Source organism: Carcharhinus amblyrhynchos, chromosome 21 (genome assembly GCF_965287045.1).
Source record: "Carcharhinus amblyrhynchos chromosome 21, sCarAmb.v2.hapA, whole genome shotgun sequence".
NCBI classification, from domain to species: Eukaryota; Metazoa; Chordata; class Chondrichthyes; order Carcharhiniformes; family Carcharhinidae; genus Carcharhinus; species Carcharhinus amblyrhynchos.
This window is the reverse complement of record NC_137344.1, coordinates 42,690,500-42,714,351: the sequence shown is the minus strand read 5'-3', so window position 1 is coordinate 42,714,351 and position 23,852 is coordinate 42,690,500. Positions and strand designations below refer to the sequence as shown.

The window sequence follows — 23,852 nt, the reverse complement described above, 5'->3', positions numbered from 1 at the left end:
AGCCATGTTAAATTGCCCCTGAGGTTAGATGGATTAGCCATGGGAAATATGTGGGGTTACAGGGAAAAGGGCAGTGGAGTGGGACTGGGTAAGTTACTCTGTCAAAGAGTCAGTGCAGGCTTGATGGGCTGAATGGCCTATTCACACAATAAGAATTCTATGATTCTAAATTTGGCATGTCCACTATGACTGTCATCAATTTTTCCAAATGCTCCACAGAAAGCATTCTTTCTGGATGTATCACAACTTAATGTGGCATGTGCTCTGACCAAGACCACAATAAACCACAAACGGTTGCAATTAAACTCAGTTCCCTGACGCTGTGAGGCTTCAGTATTAATCACTGTGCCATCTAGGAAAATATCAAACCAGTTAAAAGCAAAATACTGCGGATGCTGGAATCTGAAACAAAAACAGAAAATGCTGGAAAATCTCAGCAGGTCTGACAGCATCTGTGGGGACAGAATAGAGCCAATGTTTCGAGTCTAGATGACCCTTCGTTAGAGTGTGATGCCGGTGTTGGACTGGGGTGGGCACAGTATGAAGTTTCATACCACCAGAATAAAGTCCAACGGGTTTATTTGGAATCACGAGCTTTTGGAGTGCTGCTCCTTCATCAGGTGAGTAACGAAGGAGTTCCTTTATCTGATGAAGGAGCAGCGCTCTGAAAGCTCATGATTCCAAATAAACCTGTTGGACTTTCACCTGGTGTTGTGAAACTTCTTACTGTGCCCTTGATCAGAGCACAGAATACATATCAAACCAGATTTGACGCTCATCTGGATTTTTTTCTGTTTTTTTTATTTGAATATTGCTAAGTTTTCTGGGGGTGGCACAGTCTCGCTGTGGTTAGCACTGCTGCCTCACAGCGCTAGGGTCTTTGGTTCAATTCCCAGCTCGGGTCACTATTTGTGTGGAGTTTGCGCGTTCTCCCTGTGTCTGCGTGGGTTTCCTTCGGGTGCTCCTGTTTCCTCCTACAGTCTGAAAGACGTGCTGATCAGGTGCATTGACCCAAACAGGTGCCTGGAGTGTGGAGACGAGGGGACTATCACAGTCACTTCATTGTAGTGTTAATGTAAGCCTTGTGGCTAATAAATAAACTTTACTTTAAAAGAAGCATGTGTGTGTGTGTGTGTGTATTTACATATACATCTTCCTTATTTTGCCGCTATTTCCAAACCCTTTTTGGCAAAACTAAATACCAGCAATAATAAGCGGCACTGTACAGTGTTCAGTCCCCAAACCCCCGGTGGGTGTGAATGGCTGGGAGAGAAGTCAGTTTGGCAACAGGATGGGAATGCAGAGGTGGACGGGTTTCGCTGAGCGGGCGTGTTCTCTCCCCGGTGTCCAACCTTCTGAACCCTCGCAGCTTCGGGCAGGAAGTCGGAGGGAGGGAAGCCTGGGGTTTTGGTCGGTGCTGATGGAGCTGCAGGGGCCAGCGAAGGCGAGCAGGACGGTGATGATCACCCGGGTGGAAAGTTTCAGCGCCGCTCACCTCCTGCACAGGTACATTCACAGCACCGCTGCCGGGGCTGGCAACAGCTGGGGACACTGCAACCTCTCTGACATCTGGAATGGGGAGATGAATAATGACACGTTTCTGAAGCTTGTATGTGTGTGTGTGTGTGTGTGCCCATTTTCCGTAACTTGCTTCTATTTTCAAACCCCCTTCGACAAAACAAAATACAAGCAGGAGCATTAAACAGTGTCAAATCCCCTGTAATTAAACCCTGTGAAGGAACAGAACTCAATCTACCCCATTTCCAACTCGTTTGTACACTCTCCCTATTCCAAGCTGCGTGGGTTTGTAGGATCTGTAGTTCTTATTTACTGATCTGTCCACTGTGTGGTTCAACAGAGAGGATCAGGCAAAGACTACAAGTTCCAGAGACTCTCCTCTGTACAGGCCCTTGCGGAGAGGCGTTGTTTTTGGCTCTCTGCTGCTTCCTGTTTCGTTTTAGCTGTAAACAGCTGTGAAATTGTCTTTTTAAATCGTCTCAGTTCAGCCTCAGATCTCCACCTGGGCGAATCCCTCGGCTGAGTTTCTTAACTGTTGCTGTTCCCAGACAGGTCCATTTAATTGTAGCTTCTCATCATTAGTAATGAGGCATTGAGCTGACTGTGTGTCTGTGGGAAGTAGGGATTGTTAAAGGTGTGGATTGCCCGTCTGGGAGTGTTGGGCTTCCCCAACATTAATAACCGAGACCTGTAACAAAGTAAAGCTTATTCACTAGCCTAGCAGCGACTTCATTGCTACTCTGCTCCCAGGGAGGACGCCTTACCCTCCCAACATGTCACCCCCTTTGTAACCGAGTCATCGCGTTCTCATGTGAGCACTCGGTTTGCATTCTCCCCATTTTGCCGGAACACTTGATGGCTTGAGATAGGGTGGCACGGTGGCACAGTGGTTAGCACTGCTGCCTCACAAGACCAGGGATTCGGGTTCAATTCCAGCCTCGGGGCACTGACTGTGCAGAGTTTGCACATTCTCCCTGTGTCTGCATGGGTTTCCTTCCTCAGTCCAAAGATATGCGGGTTAGGTTGATAGGCCATGCCAAATTAGTGTCAGGGGGATTAGCAGGGTAACTATGTGGGTTTGGGGGAATAGGGCCTAGGTGGGATTGGTGTCGGTGTAGACTTAATGGACTGAATGGCCTCCTTCTGCACTGTAGGGATTCTATGTAACAGTGTGCCCAATGGAAAACTAAGTACAGACCATTGTGTGACGTACAGTTAAACAGGCTCACAATGCGTAACTATTTACAGATATGGTAAGGCAGGGATTAAGCTGTTACAGCTGGGCTCATCAGGGGGAGTCCGAAGCCCTCCCACCCCCACCCTGCTGTAGAAAGACAAGATTCAAAAGGCCAGTTCGCAGCCAGCTAGTAATAAAATCCTGGGCCCTCATGCTTGGTTTGCTCAGGAGCCCTGAGCCCATGGTTATGCTGGCTGGTCGTGTTGTAGCCTCAGCCCAGTGTCCTTAGTCTGGACGATCTGGAGCATTTCATCCACAAGTTTGTTGGTTAGTTGCAGGCGTTACTGTGTTGGCCCCTGCAGGAATCTGTATGTGTGCTGGTGGATGGGGCTTGTGCCGTAGGCTGGCTGACATGCTGTGTTATCTGTTGGTGCTGGTTTTGAAGTGCGTACAAATGAGGCCCCTAACAGGTTGCTTAGATCGACTCGTTCGGTGGACGCACATAGGAGCATGCATATGGCAGAGAGCGTCGTAGACAGACGTTTCAGGCAGGTGACTGCACCCGAGCTTGAGGAAGATAGATAGGCAGTGCAGTGGCACAGTGGTTAGCGCTGTTGCCTCACAGCGCCAGGGACCGGGTTCGATTCCTGGCTAGGGTCGCTGTCTGTGCAGAGTCTGTTAGTTCTCCCTGTGTCTGCGTGGGTTTCTTCCAGGTGCTCCGGTTTCCTCCCACAGTCGAAAAATTTGCTGTTAGGCGCATTGGCCATGCTAAATTCTCCCTCAGTGTACCTGAAAAGGTGCCAGAGTGTGGCAACTAGGGGATTTTCACAGTAATTTCATTTCAGTGTTAATGTAAGCCTGCTTGTGACACTAATAAATAAATTTTAAATTTTAAAACTTTAGATGGGTGACAGTCACTTACAGTAGGCAGTCAACGCAGGAGCCCCCTGAGGCTGCCCCTCTCCCTCCCTCAAGCAGATACATTGGGCTAGACGCTGTGTGGGACAACAGTGCATCAGAGGACAATGATAGCAGTGGACAGGGCAGTGGCACCACTGCTGGCTTTGCTATACAGCAGGGAGAGTTAACGTGCAGGCATGCAGTGGTAATCGGAGATTCAATAGTAAAGGGCACAGTCAGGCACTTCTGTGACCATGAACAAGTCTCCAGGATGGGCTGTTGCCTTCCTGGTGCCAGGGTCAGGGATGTGTCTCAGTGGGGACAGGGCATTCTGAAGTGTGAGGGTGAACAGCCAGTGGTCGTGGTTCATATTGAAACAACACAGGTAGGAAGGAAAATGTGGTCCTGCAAAATGAGCTCAGGGAGTTAGGAAGGCGGCTGAAATGCAGACCCTCCGGGATTGTATTCCCATGAATACTCCCTGTGCCATGTGGTAGTGAGGCAAGAAATAAGAAGATAGTGCAGCTTAACAAGCGGCTTGAGAGTTAGTGCAGGAGGGAGCGCTTCAGACTTTTAGACCACTGGGATTTCTTCCATGGCAGATGGGACCCATACAAAAAGTATTGGTTGCATCTTAACTGGACGGCACCAACATCCTAACGGGGGGATTTGACTGTGTAGTTCGGGTGGATTTAAACTGATAAGTTGGGATCCACAGCAGTGGGTCAGAGAGTACAGAGACTGTGGAGAACTCAGTGAATAGGTCCAATAAAGCTAAGAGAAATCAAACACAAGAAGAGAGTGTCAAAACATAACAGGACAGATGGCCTGAGATGTGTTTGTTTTAACATAAGGCAGGCGAACTTAAAGCTTCGATTACTACATGGAACTGTGATGTTGTGGCAATTACAGAGACTTGGATGAAAGAAGGGCAGGACTGGCATTTTTGCATTCCACGATATAGAGGCTTCAGACGAGATAAAGAGGGTGACAGAAGAGTTGAGAGTGTTGCTTTACTGATTAGGAGAATGTCATAGCTATACAGAGCGAGGACACCTTGGTGGGATCATGCAGTGAGGCCATATGGGTAGAACTCAGGAACAGGAGCGGTGCAATCACACTGTCGGAGTTGTACTAAAGACCTCCGACAGCCAGTGTGAAGTGGAGGAACTGATATGTCAGCAGATTATGGGAAGGTGTAAAAACAACAGGATTGTTGTGATGGATGATGTTAACTTCCCCAATATAGATTGGGGTTTGTTTAGTGCCAGGGGCTTGAACAGTGCAGAGTTTGTTCAATGTGTTCAAGAGAGCTTCTTGAGGCAATATATAGATAGTCCAACTGAAGGGGCTATTTTAGACCTGGTTCTGGGAAACGAGCACGTGCGGTTGATTGGTGTCTCAATGGGGGACCAATTTGGGAACAGTGTTCGCAACTCGAAAAGCTTCAAGATACTTGTAGCAAAGATAGAAGTAATCCCTGAATGAAAGTATTAAACTGGGGGAAGGTTAACTACAAAAGTATGAGTCAAAAGCAGGGAATATAGATTGGGGGTGGCTATTTGAGGATAAATGCACATCTGACATGTGGGAGGGAGTCTTTTAAAAGTCAGTTGTTAGCCATTCAGGACAAATAAGACTGTGTACAAATGAAGGATAAAGATGGCAAGATTTGGGAACCTCAGATGACAAAAGAAGGAGGCACACATAAATTTCAGGAAATTGAAAATGGATAAGGCTCTTGAGGAATACAAGAAAGCAGGAAAGAGATTAAACAGGGACTTAGGAGGCAAAAAGGACAATGAAATGTCCTTGGCATGCAGGATTAAGGAGAATCCCAAGGCTTTTTACGTGTATCTAAATTCTAGGACATGTTGAAATAACAAGGGAGAAGGTATTGGAGGTTTTGAAAAACATTAAGGTGGACAGGTCCCCAGGGCCAGATAGGGTCTCTCCCAGAATACTGAGTGAGGCGAGGGAAGAAATTGCTGGTCAAAATCTTTGTATCCTCTCTAGCCACAGGCAAGGGACCAGAGGATTCGAGAGTAGCTAACGTTGTTCCTCTGTTTAAGAAGGACAGAAGAGACAATCCGGGAAATTACAGGCCTGTGAGCCTTACATCATTGTTGGGGAAATTATTGGAGAAGATTCTTAGGGGCAGGGTGTACTCACATCTGGAAAAGAAATGATTATTAGCAATACGTTTTCTGGAGGGGAGGTCATGTGTCACAAACTTGATTGAGTTCTTTGAGGAAATGACCAGAAAAATTGGCCAGGGCAGGACTGTGGATGTTGTATACATGGACTTTAGTAAAGCCTTCGATAAGGTTGTTCATGGCAGACTGAAACAGAAGGTGAAGTCTTATGGGATCTGAGGTGAGCTGGTAAGGTAGATCCAACACTGGTTTGGGCATAGAAAGCAGAGAATAGCAGTGGAAGGGTATTTTTCTAACTGGAGTCAGTGACAAGTGGTGCTCCACAAGGATCAGTGCTGGAACCTCTGTTGTTTGTAACATATATATATAAATGATTTGGAAGAAAATGTAGGTGGTCTGATTCGTAAATTTTGCAGATGATACAACAATTGGGGGAGTAGCGGATAGTGGGGAGGATTATCAGAGGATACAGCAGGATATAAATCAACTGGGGACCTGAGCCAAAAGGTGGCAGATGGAATTTAACCCGGACAAATGTGAGGTGATGCAATTTGGAAGGACTACTGCAGAAGGAAAGTATACAGTATATGGTAGAGTCTTTAGAAATATTAGCATACAGAAGGATCTAGCCTTGCAGATGCACAGTTCCCTGAAGGTGACAACTCAGGTGGGCAAGGTGGTCAGGAAGGTGTATAGCACGCTGGCCTTCATCAGTCGGGGCGTTGAGTATGGGAATTAGAAAATCACATTGCAGCTGTGTAAGTCTTTGATTCGGCCAGATTTAGAGTATTGTGTATAATTCTGATCACCACACTGCAGGAAGGATGTTGATGCATTGGAAAGGGTGCAGAAGAGATTTACCAGGATGTTGCCTGGTTTGGAGGAGAGGGACTGTGAAGAAAGGTTGGACAAACTTGGATTGTTTTCCTTGGAGCGTCGGAGGATGAGAGGGAACCTGATAGAGGTTGACAAGATTATGACAGGCTTGGGTAGAGTGGATGGTCAGACTCTTTTCTCCAGGGTCAAAGGATCAATTACTCAGGGGGAAGTTTAAAAGGGATGTAAGGGCATGTTTTTCACACAAAGGGTAGTAAATACATGGAACGCGCTGCCTGAGGAGGTGGTGGAAGCAGATTCTGTAACAACATTCAAAAGGCATCTGGATTGATACATGAGTAGGTAGGAAATAGGACGATTATGGAGAATGTAGCAGCAAGAAAATATTAGATTAGAGAGGCATTTGTGTCGGCACAGACTTGGTGGGCCGAAGGGCCTGTTCCTGTGCTGTATTGTCCTTTGTTCTCTGATACTTGTAGGAGGTGACAGCAATTACTTACACAGTGACCACTGCCTGAGGCTGCCACATAACTGTTCGATTGTGGGGCATGGCTTTGTACCACCGCCACTGGTCATGGCCATGTGTGGCCTGAATCCTGACCATTTGACCAGGTGTTAGAGGACAGAGTCTGCGAGCACCTTGATCATGCTGCGTTTTGCTTTTCAATCTGTGGTGCATGAGAGTAACATTCATGCTGGCTTCATGTTTCGGCTGCAGCAGAATCTTAGCAGCAGGAATCATTGTCCTGGTGCATCCGAGAAAGGGGCATTGTGCTGATGAGGGCAGGCCCTGCCATGGTAGATTTCACAGGCTGAGGAGTGCAGCATTGTAATGTGTGTGATCCTGGGCACATTTCTCTGGAAGATGCTTAGCTGAGAGTACTGCCTGTTCCACCAGGCCATTGTCCGTGGGCATAGGAGGTTGCTCGTGCTAGGCTCAAAGTCCCATGTCTGTGCAATTTCTAAATTTGCTAGGAATGAATAGGTGAGTGTTGTCTGCATGAGTCTCTGTGGGATGCCGTGCGTGGTGAAATGTCTCTTGAGCTTGATGCTGACTGTGTTACTTGGCATGTTTGGCAGGTAGTTGAGTTTAAATCAACCAGAATATGAATCAACTAAGACTAAATGTTGTTTTTCGTTCTATTCAAAGGTATCAACTGCTGTGAATGACCTCCTCTAACAGGATTAGACAGAGTAGATGTAGGAAGGATGTTCCCGATGGTGGGGGTGTCCAGAACCAGGGGTCACAGACTGAGGATACAGGGGAGATCATTTAGGACGGAGCTGAGGAGACATTTCTTCACCCAAAGAGTGGTGATCCTGTGGAATTCATTACCACAGGAAATAGTTGTTGCCAAAACATTGAATGTATTCAAGAGGTGGCTAGATAAAGTACTTTGGATGGATGAGATCAAAGGTTTGGGGAGAAAGCAGGATTAAGCTATTGAGTTGGACGATCAGCCATGATCGTGATGAATGGTAGAGCAGGCTTGAAGGGCCAAATGGCCTCTTCTTGCTCCTATCTTCGATGTTTCTATGTTTTAACTTCCATGGCCATCAATTCCTGAAATGGGACTTGGACCCAGATCTTCTGGCCCAAAGGTGTGCCACTGGACCTCAGTGATTTCTCTTTCCTGAAATGAATGCGTGAATTCAAGCAGGGAGGGCTACAGTTTAATCTGCCCTTCTGGGAGATTCATATCATTTCCAACAGGAGCTAGTAGACAACAGCTGGGAAAGGGGCATTGTCTGAAACTGAGACAATCTCTCCCATCTAAATCTGCATACTGGTAAATCCAGTTCTTACATGCAATTACATCTTAGTTACTTCCGAAGGCACATTCTGACCCATTTGCATTTGAACTCTGCACGCTGACTGTGCAGTGTTTATGTAGCACCTTTAACACAGTAAAGTACTCCAAGGCACCTCACAGGAGTATTATTAAACAAATATCTAATGCCAAATCATGTAAGATGTGAGGACAGATGAAAAAAGCTTGAACAAACAGGTTTGTTTTAAGGAGTGAATTAAACCAGGAAACTGAGGTAGTGAAATGGAAAGGTTTGGGGAATTCCAGTGTTTGGAGCTTAGACCAGAAGTCATTGGCTTTAACAACAAGAAAGGCCATTTACAAAAGTAGTTAAAAACACAATGGGTGAAATGTCTTGCCTTCCTTGTGGTGAGCTTGCCAGTGGTGGGGGGTGGGGAGTGTTGGGGGCGAGTACCCCACCACCTTCCCCTTTCCAACTTTATTAAGCCCGTAGCAAAGAAGACCAATGGACGGGCCTTCCTTCCCCGCCACCGGTTGCGACCCTTGCCTGGCAGTAATGTCCATATGAGGGTCTCATCCGGCCACTGCTGGTATTCGCACAGTGATGGGAGTGAGGGGCATGAGAAGCAAATCCTGGCTGTGTAAATTTTCGGAAGGTAAATTGAGATCGGGCCAAGTCAGTGGAGTTTACTCTCACTGATGATCTGCAGGCTCAGTTACTGGCTGTGAAATAAAGCAACTTAATGATTTATAAACCCTTTGTCTCGCTTAGTGTTTTTGTCCGACTACAAAAAAAATGTTCACAGGAGGACAAATGGAAAAGACATCAATTCCTGTTTCAGGACAAAGGCGAAATATTGTGGGTTCTGGAATCTGAAACAAAAACAGAAAATGCTGGAGAAAGTTGTCAGGTTTGACAGCGTCTGTGGAGAGACAGAATAGAGTCAATGTTTTGAGTCAGGATGACCCGGCAGAGCGATGAAGGATCATCCAGACTCAAAACGTTGGCTCTATTCTCTCCCCACAGATGCTGTCAGACCTGCTGAGTTTCTCCAGTATTTACTGTTCCTGTTTCAGGACAGATTGTTACACCCGGGGTTAGACTTCCCTGCAGCTTGATATTGAGTAGTGTGCGTACAGTCCTGAACAGAAGACTCTCAGACCACTTAAAGGCGTTCCACAATTGTTATAGTAATGGACATCAAAGACAGCGCCTGATCTTGAAGCATTGTGTTAATATACGAAGCCTTATTCTATAAATGAATGCAATAGTGATACAAAGATCTGCAGGCATTAAAACGTAGAACAATACAGCGCAGTACAGGCCCGTCGGCCCTCGATGTTGTGCCGAGCTATGTCCGAACCCATTAATATGGATTAACTTAGGGCTGCACGGTAGCACAGTGATTAGCACTGCTGCTTCACAGCTCCAGGGTCCTGGGTTCGATTTCCAGCTCGGGTCACTGTCTGTGTGGAGTTTGCACGTTCTCCTTGTGTTTGCGTGGGTTTCCTCCGGGTGCTCAGGTTTCCTCCCACAGTCCAAAGATGTGCGGGTTAGGTTGATCGGCCATGCTAAGAAATTGCCCCTTAGTGTCCAGGGATGCGTAGGTTAAAGGGATTAGTGGGTATAATATGTAGGGATATGGGGGGTAGGGCCTGGGTGGGATTGTGTTCAGTGCAGACTCGATGGGCCGAAGGGTCTCTTTCTGCACTGTAGGGTTCTATGATTCTATGACTTGGAGCCTTCTTGAACAAATGCATTTTTCCAACCTCGCCTGCGGTTGGGATTCTCCCGTCCCGCTGCTCTGAATGGAGTTTTGGCTGAGTGCCAAATCTTCCATTCTCATTGATGGTGGTAATGGGGCAAGTGAGGCCAGAGAATTTCGGCAAATGTGTCCCAAGTGATGTTTAGAATAAGTGCTTTTGAAAATCTGATTACCCGTTTGATTCTTGTTTTCTAGCCACTGCTTAAGCGCTGAAGAAAACAAGAGAATTTTTGGAAAATGCAACAACCCTAATGGCCATGGCCACAACTACAAAGGTCAGTAATGGACGTATTGTTTGTTGCTGTAAAAATGTGACCACAGGCACGGTAACACAAGTACCTCGTAAACTCTGATTAGAAACTTGCTTACTGTGTCCAGGACAGTAGATTTTCCCCAAACTCAATAGCTGCAAAGTCAGACAAACTCCATTTCTGCAGCTTAGTGTAGCTAAGCTTAGTTGCTTCTCTACTACACATAATGGAGGACGTGGCTGGTGCATTACCTGCAAACCAGGTTTGGGATCTGTTTTATGTGCCGCCATTGCTTTGTTAATGGCACTTTCGTCATTCCTCACACTCAGAAGGTGCAGAGTTGATAGATGTATGACTTCATAGAATCCCTATGTGCAGAAGGAGGCCATTCGGCCCATCGAGTCTGCACCAGCCACAATCCCACCCAGGCTGTACTCCCATAACCACACATATTTACCCTGTTAATATCCCTGACACTAGAGTCAATTTAGCATCTTTGCACTCTGGGAGGAAACTGGAGCACCTGCAGGAAACCCATGCAGTCATGGGGAGAATGACACAGACAATGACCCAAGCTGGGAATCGAACCCTAATTCCCAAAGATAGATGGTGCGGAAGCCTATGTGAGGGGAGAGATCGGCTGACGTCACGCAGACCTTCCTGAACCATATGATGAGTAAAGCTCAGTGCTTTATCACTGTCTATCAGCTGGGTATCAGAAACGTCTACATCAGATGCGACAATTTGTTTTGGTTTTGGTTTTGTGGATAAACTGTGTGAATAACACTAACTGAATATGATAACGTGGACGGTACCCATGACACAGAGGCCCACGGTAGGCTTGTACAGCACTGCATCCACCATACCACCTGTTAAATGGACCAGCATCCCATTGTCCACCTGGATAATCTCCTACTTCTCCCCTCTTACTAACCTTATTGACCACTGGCCTGCGGGCTGCAGTGCTGAGGGTTCACTGTGAAAGCTGCTAACTCGCAGGCTCCACACTCCCATGTGGCAATTGACTCTGCCATGCACCGGCCGAATAATGACTTTGTGTCAGCGATTCCTGATGGTGGCAAGCTCCATTCTTGACTCTGTCGTCAGGAGAGATGCTGAGCAAACATTGAGCACTTCTCCAGAAAAGCAGGAGGGCAGAAAATCAGTGATTGTCACAGAAGGTATATTAGCTTACCAACCTCTGTCCCAAAGAACAGAGTGTGGTTGTCACCAGCGGGAACTGGAATCTAACGACAGCGATTCAACGTGTGCTTATTATTGACGTCATCTAATGTCCATCCAGAATCTGAGCTCTGGAACCCTAGTCCCTGAAACACCACTAATTTCTATCCAGTTTAACCTGACGTTTTTGTGCCGAAAGTTTGGAAAAGGCTGCTCTTGCGAAGATCTCTCACTATGTAGAGTAGCACCGGTGGAAAAAGTTAACAGTTAATGTTTGAAGCGATGGAATAGATGTTAAGCAAGTAGAGAAGCAGGGAACAAAAGGGAAGGTGTCTGACAGGATGGAAGGCAAGAAACAAAGGACAAAGGTATGTTGACACAAGATAAGAGCAGATGGCGACTGTTCAAGAAATAAAAATGGATTATAGGAGATGCAAAAGGGTATACCAAAATCATTACCAATAAGTGCGACAGTTGTAAGGGGCAGCATGATGGCAGAGTGGTTAGCACTGCTGCCTCACAGCGCCAGGGACCCTGGTTCAATTCCAGCCTCGGGTCACTGTCTGTGTGGAGTTTGTGCATTCTCCCCGGGTCTGCGCGGGTTTCCTCTGGGTGTCCCAGTTTCCTCCAACAGCCCAAAGATGTGTAGCTTAGGTTGATTGGCCGTGATAAATTGCCCCTGTCAGGGGATTAGGAAGGTAAATCTGGGGTTATGGGAATAGGACAGGACCGGGGTGGGATTGTTGTTGGTGCAGGCTTGATGAGCTCACTGGCCTCCTGCACTGGAGATTCTATGATTCTAGTTGGTGAATCCTAACTGTGACACCAAGGCCAATTCATACTGTGGGGTTTTTTTATGTATTGTGGACATAGAGAGATCTTGATGCGTGCAGCTAAAGGCCCTGCGACGCACTAAGATAAAGGAAAATTACTGTGGATGGTGGAATCTGAAGCAAAAACAGAAAATGCAGGAAAATCTCAGCAGGTCTGACAGCAGCTGTGGAGAAAGTAGAGCCAACGTTGCGAGTCTGGATGATCCTTGGTCAGTAGTTACTGGCCCTGCTACATGTCTAGTGACCTACAAAAACTAAAAACTTGAGGTACGCTCGCCAGACTGTCTACAGGATGACGATTTCACACTTTTAAACTGCCCACATGATTCTGGACCAGGGCAATAGGCAGTATTTGATTTTCTGTCTCTGCTTTCCAATTGGCAGGGGTGAACACTAGAAGCGTGAGGGTGGGGATTATTTTGCACTGCTACTTAACAATATTTACAGCACAGATAATATTGATATGGAGCTGTCCCTCAGTCAGGGATTAACTGAGTAGAGTAAAGTCCATGGTTGTGTAGATTGGATAAAGTCTGAGGGAGGAAGGTGATGGATGGAATACGTGAACCTTCTTTCTTCCCATTATTTCTCGCTGAAATGAGGGACTGGATTTTCCCTGCGGCCTTCTGAACCATCAAATTCCACTGTGTGACAGGAGACTGTCATTCAGCCTGATATTCACCAGAATCAGCAGTTAATTGTCAGAGGGCAGACTCTTTGTTCTTTCAAGAGTGACTAGAGATGAGCAACTAATGTTGGGCTTGCTCGCATCTCATGGGAAAAAGATATGGAAGGCAGGCTCTCCGGGGTAGAAGACAAATCAAAAGCCTTATAACTTGAAGGCAACATCGAGATGCCATGTCAGGTACATGACGGAGAAGATGGTTCTAAGTGAAAGCTCTCTCTCTGTCTCCTAAATTGTGACATTTTGAAGTAGAAAACCAGGTTTTGTAGCTATGCCACCAGTGTGTAAGAGCGCACCCTCAGCAGATTTACCTGCACACCACTGCACACATGGAACGCCTTCAAGTCTACGAGGAGCACTATGTGGTCTTCAATCAGGGGCCACCTCCAGACAATTAAACTGGTCACCTCCGCCAACTGGAAAATCCCAGTCATCCTCCTTCAGTGGTCCTTAACAGACCCAGGAGGCTCCTACACACCTTGCCCTGGGAAGGGGCGGGATGAAGCCAGGAAACCAGCAAGCCACTCGGCAGTCTGAAATCCTGCACCTGCCCACTTCCTTTTCCCAGACCCGCTACCGACTGAAAATCCACCCCCCCGGAATCTGACCGTCAAGCACTGTGGTGGACAATACCCATGTCACATGAGAATCACATCAGGGCATGACCCGCTTCTGGAACTGAACTGTGTGGTGTTAACAAAGAACAAAGAACAACACAGCACGGGAAACAGGCCCTTCGGCTCAACGAGCCCACACCGCCATTTCAACATTATGAGTCCCCTCTTCCACCCATGACCCTTGTCTGCGCTTATGGCACTCCACATTGGAAACCAGATTGAGGGGAGACTAATTTAGGGACAATTTGTTAACACCAATCAGCCTAAGAGCACATCTTTGGGGTGTGGGAGAAAACCAGAGCACCTGGAGAAAACCCACGCAAGCACGGGGAGAATACGCAAACTCCCACAGACACTGGCCCAAATCCTTGTATCTGCACAGCAAACAGTGATAGTCGCTGAGCTGTCATGTTCCTCATTCTCATCGTTTACTGCTGACTGATTTATTTTAACGTGTTCCCTCTCATAAAAGAGTTGTAGCTGCTTTTGGTTTTCTACTTCAAAATGTCATCATTTAGGAGCAAGAGAAAGAGCTTTGAAAAAAAACAGTACCCGTGTTTCAAAAACCTAAACATATTGCTTTCCCTATGAAATAAACTTTGCCTCTTTGATGAATGTTTTTGCCTCAGCAACATAGGACAAATTTTGTGCGCAACGCTTCTAACCAGGTGTGTTTGTGTTTTTCAGTGGAGGTGACGGTACGGGGAGAGGTGAGTGACAAAGTTGGACTCCTTTTGGCAGCTGCCACTATGACATGAGAAACTTTGCCATCTGCTTGTGTCACAACCGGTCATCAGGCCAGTAACTTGCATTGGCGAGGCTTTAGAGGAAAGCGACATGAGCAGGGATCACCCAACTATTTTTATTTTGAGCACAGAATTAATGGGATTGACTCGGTCACTTCAACAGACTGGATTTTCTATGTCCTTGGGTGGTGCGGCCTTTAAAATTCTCCGCCCAAGATGTGTCCATCTTTTGACTCCTCCTGGGCAAGCTGCAATTTTCAAAGCCATAACCCGAGGAAGGGGTAGAGAAAACTTGGCAACCCGCTTGCCCCCAGTTAACTGACTGAGGGACAGGTTAGCTCAGTTAGGTGGCTAGAGTGTCGGACTGATCGACACCAATAATGCAGATTCAATTCCTGTACCTGCTGAGATAGTTCATGGAGAATTTCTCTGCATTTGATGTGGAGTGCTGCCATTTGCGCTATATATAGAACATAGAACATAGAACACTACAGCACAAACAGGCCCTTCGGCCCAAGAGTTGCGCCGATCACATCAACACCTATCTATAACCCCCAATCCCATAAAACCCCATATATTCATCCAGAAGTCTTTTAAAAAACCCCAGCGAGTTCGCCTCCACCACCACTGACGGCAGCCGATTCCACTCACTCACCACCCTCTGAGTGAAAAACTTACCCCTAACATCACTTCTGTACTTTCTTCCCCGCACCTTAAATCTGTGTCCTCTCGTAGCGACCATTTCAACCCGGGGAAATAGCCTCTGAGAATCCACCCTATCCATTCCTCTCAACATTTTATAAACCTCTATCAGGTCGCCTCTCAACCTTCGTCTCTCCAGGGAAAAGAGATCCAGCTCCCTCAACCTAACTTCATAAGGCATGCCTCCCAGTCCAGGCAACATCCTTGTAAATCTCCTCTGTACCCTTTCAATAGCTTCTACATCTTTCCTATAGTGAGGCGACCAGAACTGCGCACAGTACTCCAAATGAGGCCTGACAAGGGTCTTATAAAGTTGCAGCATTACCTCCCGACTCCTAAACTCAATCCCTCGATTAATGAAGGCCAGTACACCATACGCCTTCTTGACCACCTCTTCCACCTGCGAGGCCGATTTAAGAGTCCTGTGGACCCGGACCCCAAGATCCTTCTGCTCTTCAACACTACTAAGACTCAGTTATGGCGATGTGTGCATTGAGCACATGAACTAAAATTGACGCCTACGTTACTGCAATGACTTTGGTTTGGATTTTTCAATCTGGGTTGGGAAGCTGACCCCCAGATATTGTCCCAAGCCAAGCGGCACTATTTTAATATGCAAAGACCCTAATCGGCTGGGATTAGTGTCCAATTAGCCACTCCTCCCCCACCCCCCGTCCCATACCACTGCCTAATTTCAGGAACTGACATCTGAAAGACAGCACGGTGGCACAATGGTTGGCGCTGCTGCCTCACAGCGCCAGGGACCCACGTTCAATTCGAGCCTTGGGTCACACCTCGGGTCACTGTCTGTGTGGAGTTTGCATGTCTGCGTAGGTTTCCAATTTCCTCCCACAGTCCAAAAATGTGCAGTTTAGGGGGATTGGCCATGGAAAATACCCCATTATTATCAGGGAGACTAGCAGGGTAAATATGTGGGGTTATGGGGATAGGGACTGGATGGGATTGTGGTCGGTGCAGATTTGATGGGCTGAATGACCTCTTTCTGCACTGTGGGGATACTATGATTATTCTATGAAAGGCTGGTGGCATTCGACTTGCTGATGAGCTTGTTAACAAGCTGAAGAGAGCTAGATGGACCCAGCGGCCAACGATGAGGTCAGTTGTGGGTGCACACCTATTGAGAGCACAGCGCCTGGGGAGCAATAATGAATTTGCTGCCGTATTGAAGTGCTGGAAGGAAGGATTATTCAAGCTAAGGTTCCTGTGCAGTGGCACAAAGCTACCATTGCTTGGGCAAAGAAAGTCAAGTGCCTTGCGCTTGTCCAGTTAAGTCATTGAGGTAGCTGGTCTTCTGTTTCTCCACCTGCCCTACTCTGGAAGTTAACAGCAAGTCTAATGCCACCTGCCTTTCAGGTGTCAGTTCCCGAATCTAGGCAATGGTAATGGACAGAGGGTGGTAGAGGGGTGGCTGATTGGGCACTAATCCCATCCAGTTAGGGGCTTTGCATACTGAAATATCATCACTTCAGAGATATGGCCTGGGGCAACATTTGGGTGTCAGCTTCCCAACCCAGATTGAAAAATCCAGCCCAAAATCACTGTTATAACGTAGCAGTCAAATTTTAGTCTATGTGCTCAGTACACACATTGCCACAATTGGTTATATATTGCACGATTGGCAGCACTCCACATCAAACACAGAGAAATTCTCCATGAACTATCTCAGCTGATACAGGAATTGAACCTGCACTGTTGGTGTCAGTCAGTCCTACACTCTAGCCACCTACCTAACTGAGCTAACCCATCCCCCAGCCCAAAGTCTTCACACCTCGGGGATTTTCACAGTAACTTTATTGCAGTATTAATGTAAACCTGCTTGTGACACTAATAAATAAATATAAACTCCTATTTTTCAATTAGGACAACAATCAATCTGCATTCAGCTAATCAAAACCCATTTGTCTTAAGGTTTTCCCAGTTACAAAATTAACGCTTAAACCTTGGCATTAGCTTGGAAGAAGAAGAGATTTCAATGTGTCTTTTTTAAAAAAAGAAAATTATACATAGAAAAGATAATTATGTTTGAATAGCGAGGAAACAGTAACAATTAAATAGAAGTAGAATTGTGAGAAAATGAGAATGAGGAAAGCCAGGATGCAGTGCAAAAATATTTAAGTGATTAAACTAAATTATTTCAAGATATGGTTTAGAATCACTTCAGCAATATAGCTATTCTAGATTTTTTGTAGATTTATTACTGTAGTACTATTTATATTAATCTCAGTGACTGGCCATTATAAATGGTAGATCAAGGGAGCGTTATTCCTGTTACCTTTTTAATTTGATTTATTATTGTCACATATATTAGTGTACAGTGAAAAGTATTGTTTCTTATGCGTTATACAGATAAAGCATACCGTTCATAGAGAAGGAAAGGAGACAGTGCAGCATGTAGTGTTACGTCATAGCTAGGGTGTAGAGAAAGATCAACTTAATGCAAAGTAACTGCATTCAAAAATTTGATTGCAGCAGGGAAGAAGTTGTTCTTGAGTCGGTTGGTATGTGACCTCAGACTTTTGTATCTTCATCCTGACAGAAGAAAGTAGAAGAGAGTATGTCGCGGGCACGTGGGTCCTTAATTATGCTGGCTGCTTTTCCAAGGCAACGGAAAGTGTAGATAGAGTCAAAGAAAGACTGGTTTGCGTGATGGACTGGGCTTCGTTCATGGACCTTTGTAGTGTCTTGTGGTCTTGGGCAGAGCATGAGCCGTACCAAGCTGTGATACAACCACAAAGGATGCTTTTTATGATGCATCTGCACAAGTTGGTTTGGTTCTAAAATCAATTTTTTCACTTTCATAGAACCGCTACAGTGCAGATCGAGGCCATTCAACTTATTGAATCCGCATCGACTTTCCGACCAAGTGTCTTACCCAGGCCCTATCTCCATAACCCCAAGTATTTACCCCGCTAATTCCCCCTAGCCTACACATTTTGGGACGTCAAGAGGCAATTTAGCATGGCCAGTCCACCTAACCTGCATGTCCTTGGACATCTTTCAGACAAGTAAATTAATTTAAATGCACCTTACAAAACCTCCCTGGATTGAGAATTAACCATATCAGGGTAAATAATAGTTAAAATGGCAAAGACTGTTGAGTCAAAGGAAACCATCATAGGATGAAGGTGACTCTGTCCAATTGTTGGACTGTTCTTTGTTGCCAAGTGATGAATCTAACTTCTTCTCTGTTCTGCCATTTCACTGTATTTCAGGTCAATCCGCAGACTGGGATGGTGATCAACATCACAGATCTAAAGGAGCATATGCAGGTGAGGATTGAATGAAGAATTCTCATTGCTACAACAAATAGGCAGTTCACTTTGCCACACATTGAGTCGGGGCCGGGGAGGGGGTGGAATTGTACCTCACGCTGCCCTGCCCTGCCCCAAGGTTATCAAAAGGCCCTAACATAACTGCTGAGTATTTGCTCAATAACCCTTAAGGGAATCGAAGAACAGATACTTTGTAGATATTGATTGTGGTTTCTGTTTAACTTTTCTTTAACAGGAAGCCATCATGAAGCCACTTGACCACAAGAATCTGGACAAAGACGTTCCATACTTTGCCAATGTGGTGAGGTGGGTATAACGCCTGTGTCTTGCGTAAAGAATCTAGTGTGCTTTAGCTTTATGTACAAATATGATAATAGCAGGGCGACGAGAAGTGATTATGGGACCTATAAAGTGAATGCGGTTTTTGGTTGGGGGAGGGGAATGGGCATGGAGTGGGGGAGGGGGATGTTAGTACCAGTGAATAGACCATTTTTCTAATTCCCATATTACATGTCTGCATCAAGGACTGCAGTTACACTCCAGATTTACACCCCCAAACTGGTAACCGTGCAAATCCACCTTATTCTCGGGTCCGTGACAAAGGACGTTTGTATTTACCTGCTTGGATTCAGACCTCTGACCCCCTAAGCAGCTAATGTTTAATGTTCAAGCTGTGGAGGACAGTACATGTGTTCAAACCAATGAGGAGTAAGTCTCCTGTAAGTGTCCCCAAGGTCCAGCAAGCTGTTCAAGTAGGCCCTTTACACCAAGTTGGAGTTATACAGCAGACCATAAACTCGAGCCAGAGTGAGTGAGTCCCATGCACAGTGCCCCCACGCTATTTCATTTCAGTCTGCTTGAGGTGGGGGGGGTGGGGGCAGGGACGGGGAGGGCTGTCAAAATGGGATTTCATTTCCATGTTACATTGCCACCACATGTTGCTGCACATCTGCATCCGTTTGAAATATATGTTTTAAGAAGTCTCACAACACCAGGTTATAGTCCAACAGGTTTATTTGGCTGTAAACGCCACTAGCTTTCGGAGCACTGCTCCTTCGTCAGGTGAGTGAGAATTCTGATCACAAACAGTGCATAAAAAGGCACACGCTCAGTTCACAGAATATTGATTAGAGTGTGAGTAAGACTCGCACCTGACAAAGGAGCATTGCTCTGAAAGCTAGTGGTGTTTGTTACCATGATGGACTTTAACCTGGTGTGAGACTTCTTACTGTGTTTACCCCAGTCCAATGCCGGCATCTCCACATCATGAAATATATGTTCCCAGGGCAGGTTCAGCAGGGGATAGCTGCAGAGTCAAGGTTGCCTCAGCAGCTTCTGCTGACCTGCGTAACAGGGAATTGCCTCTTTATGCCAACACAGATGTTTCTTTTCAGGTTGAGTTGGGGCTGAATGTTGGCCAGAATTACCAGGGGTTTCCAGCAGCAATTAAGTGGTGCCTTTTACATCCAATTAAATAAGCTGGTGACGCTCCAGTTTCAAATCTAATCTCCGGGAGTAAAGATAAAGTCACCATTGTCCCAGATGACTATAGGTTGCTCCCCCCTTTGAGGGGGAGATCTGACAGCAGTGATTTAATCTGAGGCTCACCACACCTTAGGCAAGAGGCAAGTTTGAGAAGGTGGGGCTTTCATGAATAACCTCAACCAGTGCAGGAACTGAAACCTCACTGCTGATGTCGCTTTGCATCACTAAACAATCATCCAACCAACTGAACTCCTCACATTATGTTTTCCGCCTTCACTTGACTACTTATTCCAATTCTGGGTCGCAAGGAGTCTGTGCCCATCCCAAGAGGCACTGGGCATTGGGCAGGGTATTTCTAGGATGGGACACCAGTCCACCCTTATGTGCAACCCTTGGAGAAATATAATTCTACCTAATGTTGGATTTGGCTGGAACTTCTTTATTTGAAAGAAAATAAATTTAACCATGCCAGTCTTGAGACCATTGATTAAACTATTGGATGCCATTTTTGTTAGTGTGGTCATAGCTGATGGAGAGGAGTCTGGTAGAACTGTGGGTAATGTCCCTGCCTCTGAGCCAGGAGCTCTGGATTTGAGTCCCACCACCGGGTGTGGACATAATGCAGCCAAACTGGTCGAATATCCATAGTCGGCTTTAACTCTTCCTGGTGTCTTACATTCTCCTGGATCATGAGTTATAAGGAGAAGCCATGCTCATTTTGGATATTGTTTCTGAAAACAACTTGCATTTGTGTAGCACCCTTTCTGGACACCGCAGGCCCCAAAGTGCCTGGCAGCCACGAAAGTACTTCTGAAGTATAGTCGCTATTGTAGGAAATATGGTGGCCAGTTTCCACACAGCAGTGTATCAACAGCCAGGACACCTGAGATAACTTCATTGATGTAGAACCATGGGATCTTTTGCATCCAACTAAGGGGGAAGGTTGTTGGGCCTTGCTTTAATGTATCATCTGAAAGACAGCACCCTGAATAGTGGAACATCTCTGAAATTGCTGCCCTGGACTGCCAGCCTTGATGATCATGCTTGACGTCAAGGTGGGATTGTGACTAACTAAGCCATGACTGACACAAAGAACTCTTGGTCTGATTTGAGCAGTATCCTAATTTTTATTTCTATCACAGAACCACAGAATTATTATGGAGAAGAAGGAGGCCATTTGGCCCATTGGGCAGCTTTCTTTTTTGAGCAAATGTGTTTTCATATTGTTTTGGGGGTGGAGGGGGGAACTGGTAACTTCAGTCTCCCTGCAATAAGTTTTCAGAACCACATTTACTTTAATTTTTCCTGCTACACAATGCAATAATAAGGTGCACTTACACTGCAAGCTAAGTGTAGGTGCAAAATGGGTCTCACATTCCAGCAACCCTGAATTGATGCAGAGAGGGCATTGAGGCTCACACTGAACTTGCTTTGCACAAATGCTACAGCAGTGGTGTAAACACACCCTTAAAAATAATTAACTTTGGTGAGCAAGGAGTAGAACTGATCTTCTTATCTTTTATGCCTAGTACTACTGAAAATGTGGCTATCTTCATCTGGGACAACCTTCAGAAACGCCTCTCACCAAACCTACTGTACGAAGTAAAGGTGTATGAAACGGATAAGAACATTGTCGTTTATCGTGGAGAATAGAAGATTCCTTTCATGCTGTTGCAATGCCGTGGTCTTCTCCCACTGACATCGTGTTGACTCAATTCCAGTTGACCTCAGCAAAGTCCAAAGTAGCTTCGGTGAAATGTTTCCACAGTACTGTGTTAAATTCTTTTGATCAGCCAAATAAGCTCCCACTGTAGTTACTAATGGAGAAGGCCATCTTAGTTCAGCATCCAGCAAAATCTAAAAGTGCTTCATGTTGACATTCCAGTGTTGCTGTGAGGATTCCACTAATCTTCCAATAAGTTCATTCCACATGATCCTGTTGTGTATGAAGGAGAATTTTCCTGATATCAATCCCAGGTTTATAACTGCTCATTTCCCTTGGCCTACTTTTGTGACTTAACTTAAAGTGTCAATGCCATGGGTGGCCATTATCTAAAGTAGAGGCCAGTACCTTTGCTGTGACTGTATCAGGGTACCATTTTGATTTTTGGCCCTCTGAAATCTTGATATTGCGAAGCGCTGCTCCTTCATCAGGTGAGCAGAAGTTAGTTCACAACCTCACTCACCTGATGAAGGAGCAGCGCTGCGGAAGCTCATGATTCCAAATAAACCTGTTGGACTTTAACCTGGTATTGTGAGACTTCTTCCTGTGCCCACCTCAGTCCAAAGCCGGCACCTCCTCCTTATGTGACCTGAGGTTGCTGTGAAGATGAAAGCTAAAAAGCATAGGGTGAATGGAAAACTAACAATAGCTGCAGTTCAGAACTCAAAAAGTGTGTGTGTTGTCCACTTTGGTAGGAATAATGGTAGGAAGGACTATTGCTTACGTGGAGAAAATCTGCAGCATGCGACGGTGCAGAGGGACCTCGGGGTCCTTGTGCATGAGTCGCAAAAACCCAGCAACAGGTGGTCAGGAAGGCAAATGGGATGCTGGCCTTCATAGCGAGGGGGATTGAATACAAAAGTAGGCAGGTCTTGCTGCAGCTGTATAGGGCACTGGTGAGGCCGCAGCTGGAGTACTGTGTGCAGTTTTGGTCGCCGCACTTACACAAGGATATTTTGGCCTTGGAGGGAGTGCAGAGGAGGTTTACTAGGCTGATACCGGAGTTGAGAGGATTGAAGTATGAGGAGAGACTGAATAAACTAGGCTTGTACTCGTTAGAGTTTAGAAGAATGAGGGGAGATCTCATTGAGACATATAAGATGATGAATGGGATGGATAGGATAGAGGTGGAGAGGCTCTTCCCGCTCAGAAAGGACAGTAGGACTAGAGGGCACAGCCTCAAGATAAAGTGGAGGCAGTTTAGAACAGAGTTGAGGAGGAACTTCTTCACTCAAAGGGTGGTGAATCTCTGGAATTCTCTGCCCGTTGAAGTGGTGGAGGCTACCTCGCTAAATATTTTTAAGACACGGGTCGATGGGTTTTTGATAAGCGAGGGGATTAATGGTTATGGGGAGAGGGCGGGAATGTGGAACTGAGCCACGACAGATCAGCCATGATCTTATTGAATGGCGGGGCAGGCTCGAAGGGCTAGATGGCCTACTCCTGCTCCTATTTCTTATGTTCTTATTAAGTTCTTGAGGGGACCAGAGAAGACACTTTTACAGGAGCTGTCAGTTTAAATGACAGAACGCTAAAGACAGACAGATCAAGGATTGCGAGTTGGAAAAGACCATTGTGGCTATTCCAATTTTGCCAGAGCCTGTTGTAAAGAAATCAAAGAAAGGAGCCTTTGGGGATTCTGCACCTCAAGATTGTTAATGAACCCAGCTGGAGAGCAGTTCTGCAGAGGTGTGCTGTTGAAGTGTTAGTTGCATCAGGGAACTTCGGATAGGATACAGATACTGGTGAGAATGACATGAGGCCAAATTCACCGTGTGGGAAGTGAGAGATGTTACATAGTAGAGGCCAAGTTGGAAAGACTGAGATTACATTTCTGGGGGAAAGTAATGTGAGTGCTTGTAACTACGTGAGGCATACCTTTGATGTATCAACTAGTTAAAGTGAAATTTACCTTTTTATTTGTGATGTTAATTAATTTTTGAATTACATTGATTTTGCTTGGCTTGTTACAGTAAGAGTTTTTAAAAGTGAAATCCTGTTCATCGGTTTCCTTTCCGTTGGCCTGGTAGAAATTCCTTTCCTTGAAAACATTTTCGGTCTCTGCTTGTCACACAAATTGTTCAAGGAACCAGGATTCCACTGTGAATGAAAAGCAATGTGAAGAAATCCAGAAATGCACCATCACCAACACCAAAGAAAAGAAAATGGATTTACAAAGTCTGAATAGTTCGTAAAAAGTAAAGCATTC

General features: G+C 45.8%; 1 protein-coding gene across 1 annotated transcript; it reads left to right on the top strand.

Annotated features, from left to right (window-relative positions):
* Positions 1–1,274: 1,274 nt before the first annotated feature.
* On the top strand, positions 1,275–23,560 carry pts (6-pyruvoyltetrahydropterin synthase). Its single transcript, XM_080209078.1, has 6 exons — positions 1,275–1,506; positions 10,322–10,401; positions 14,382–14,404; positions 18,376–18,432; positions 18,671–18,741; positions 21,450–23,560. Exons 1-6 carry the CDS (start codon positions 1,292–1,294, stop codon positions 21,571–21,573), a joined length of 570 nt encoding a protein of 189 aa, XP_080065204.1. The 5' UTR covers positions 1,275–1,291; the 3' UTR covers positions 21,574–23,560.
* Positions 23,561–23,852: the final 292 nt, after the last annotated feature.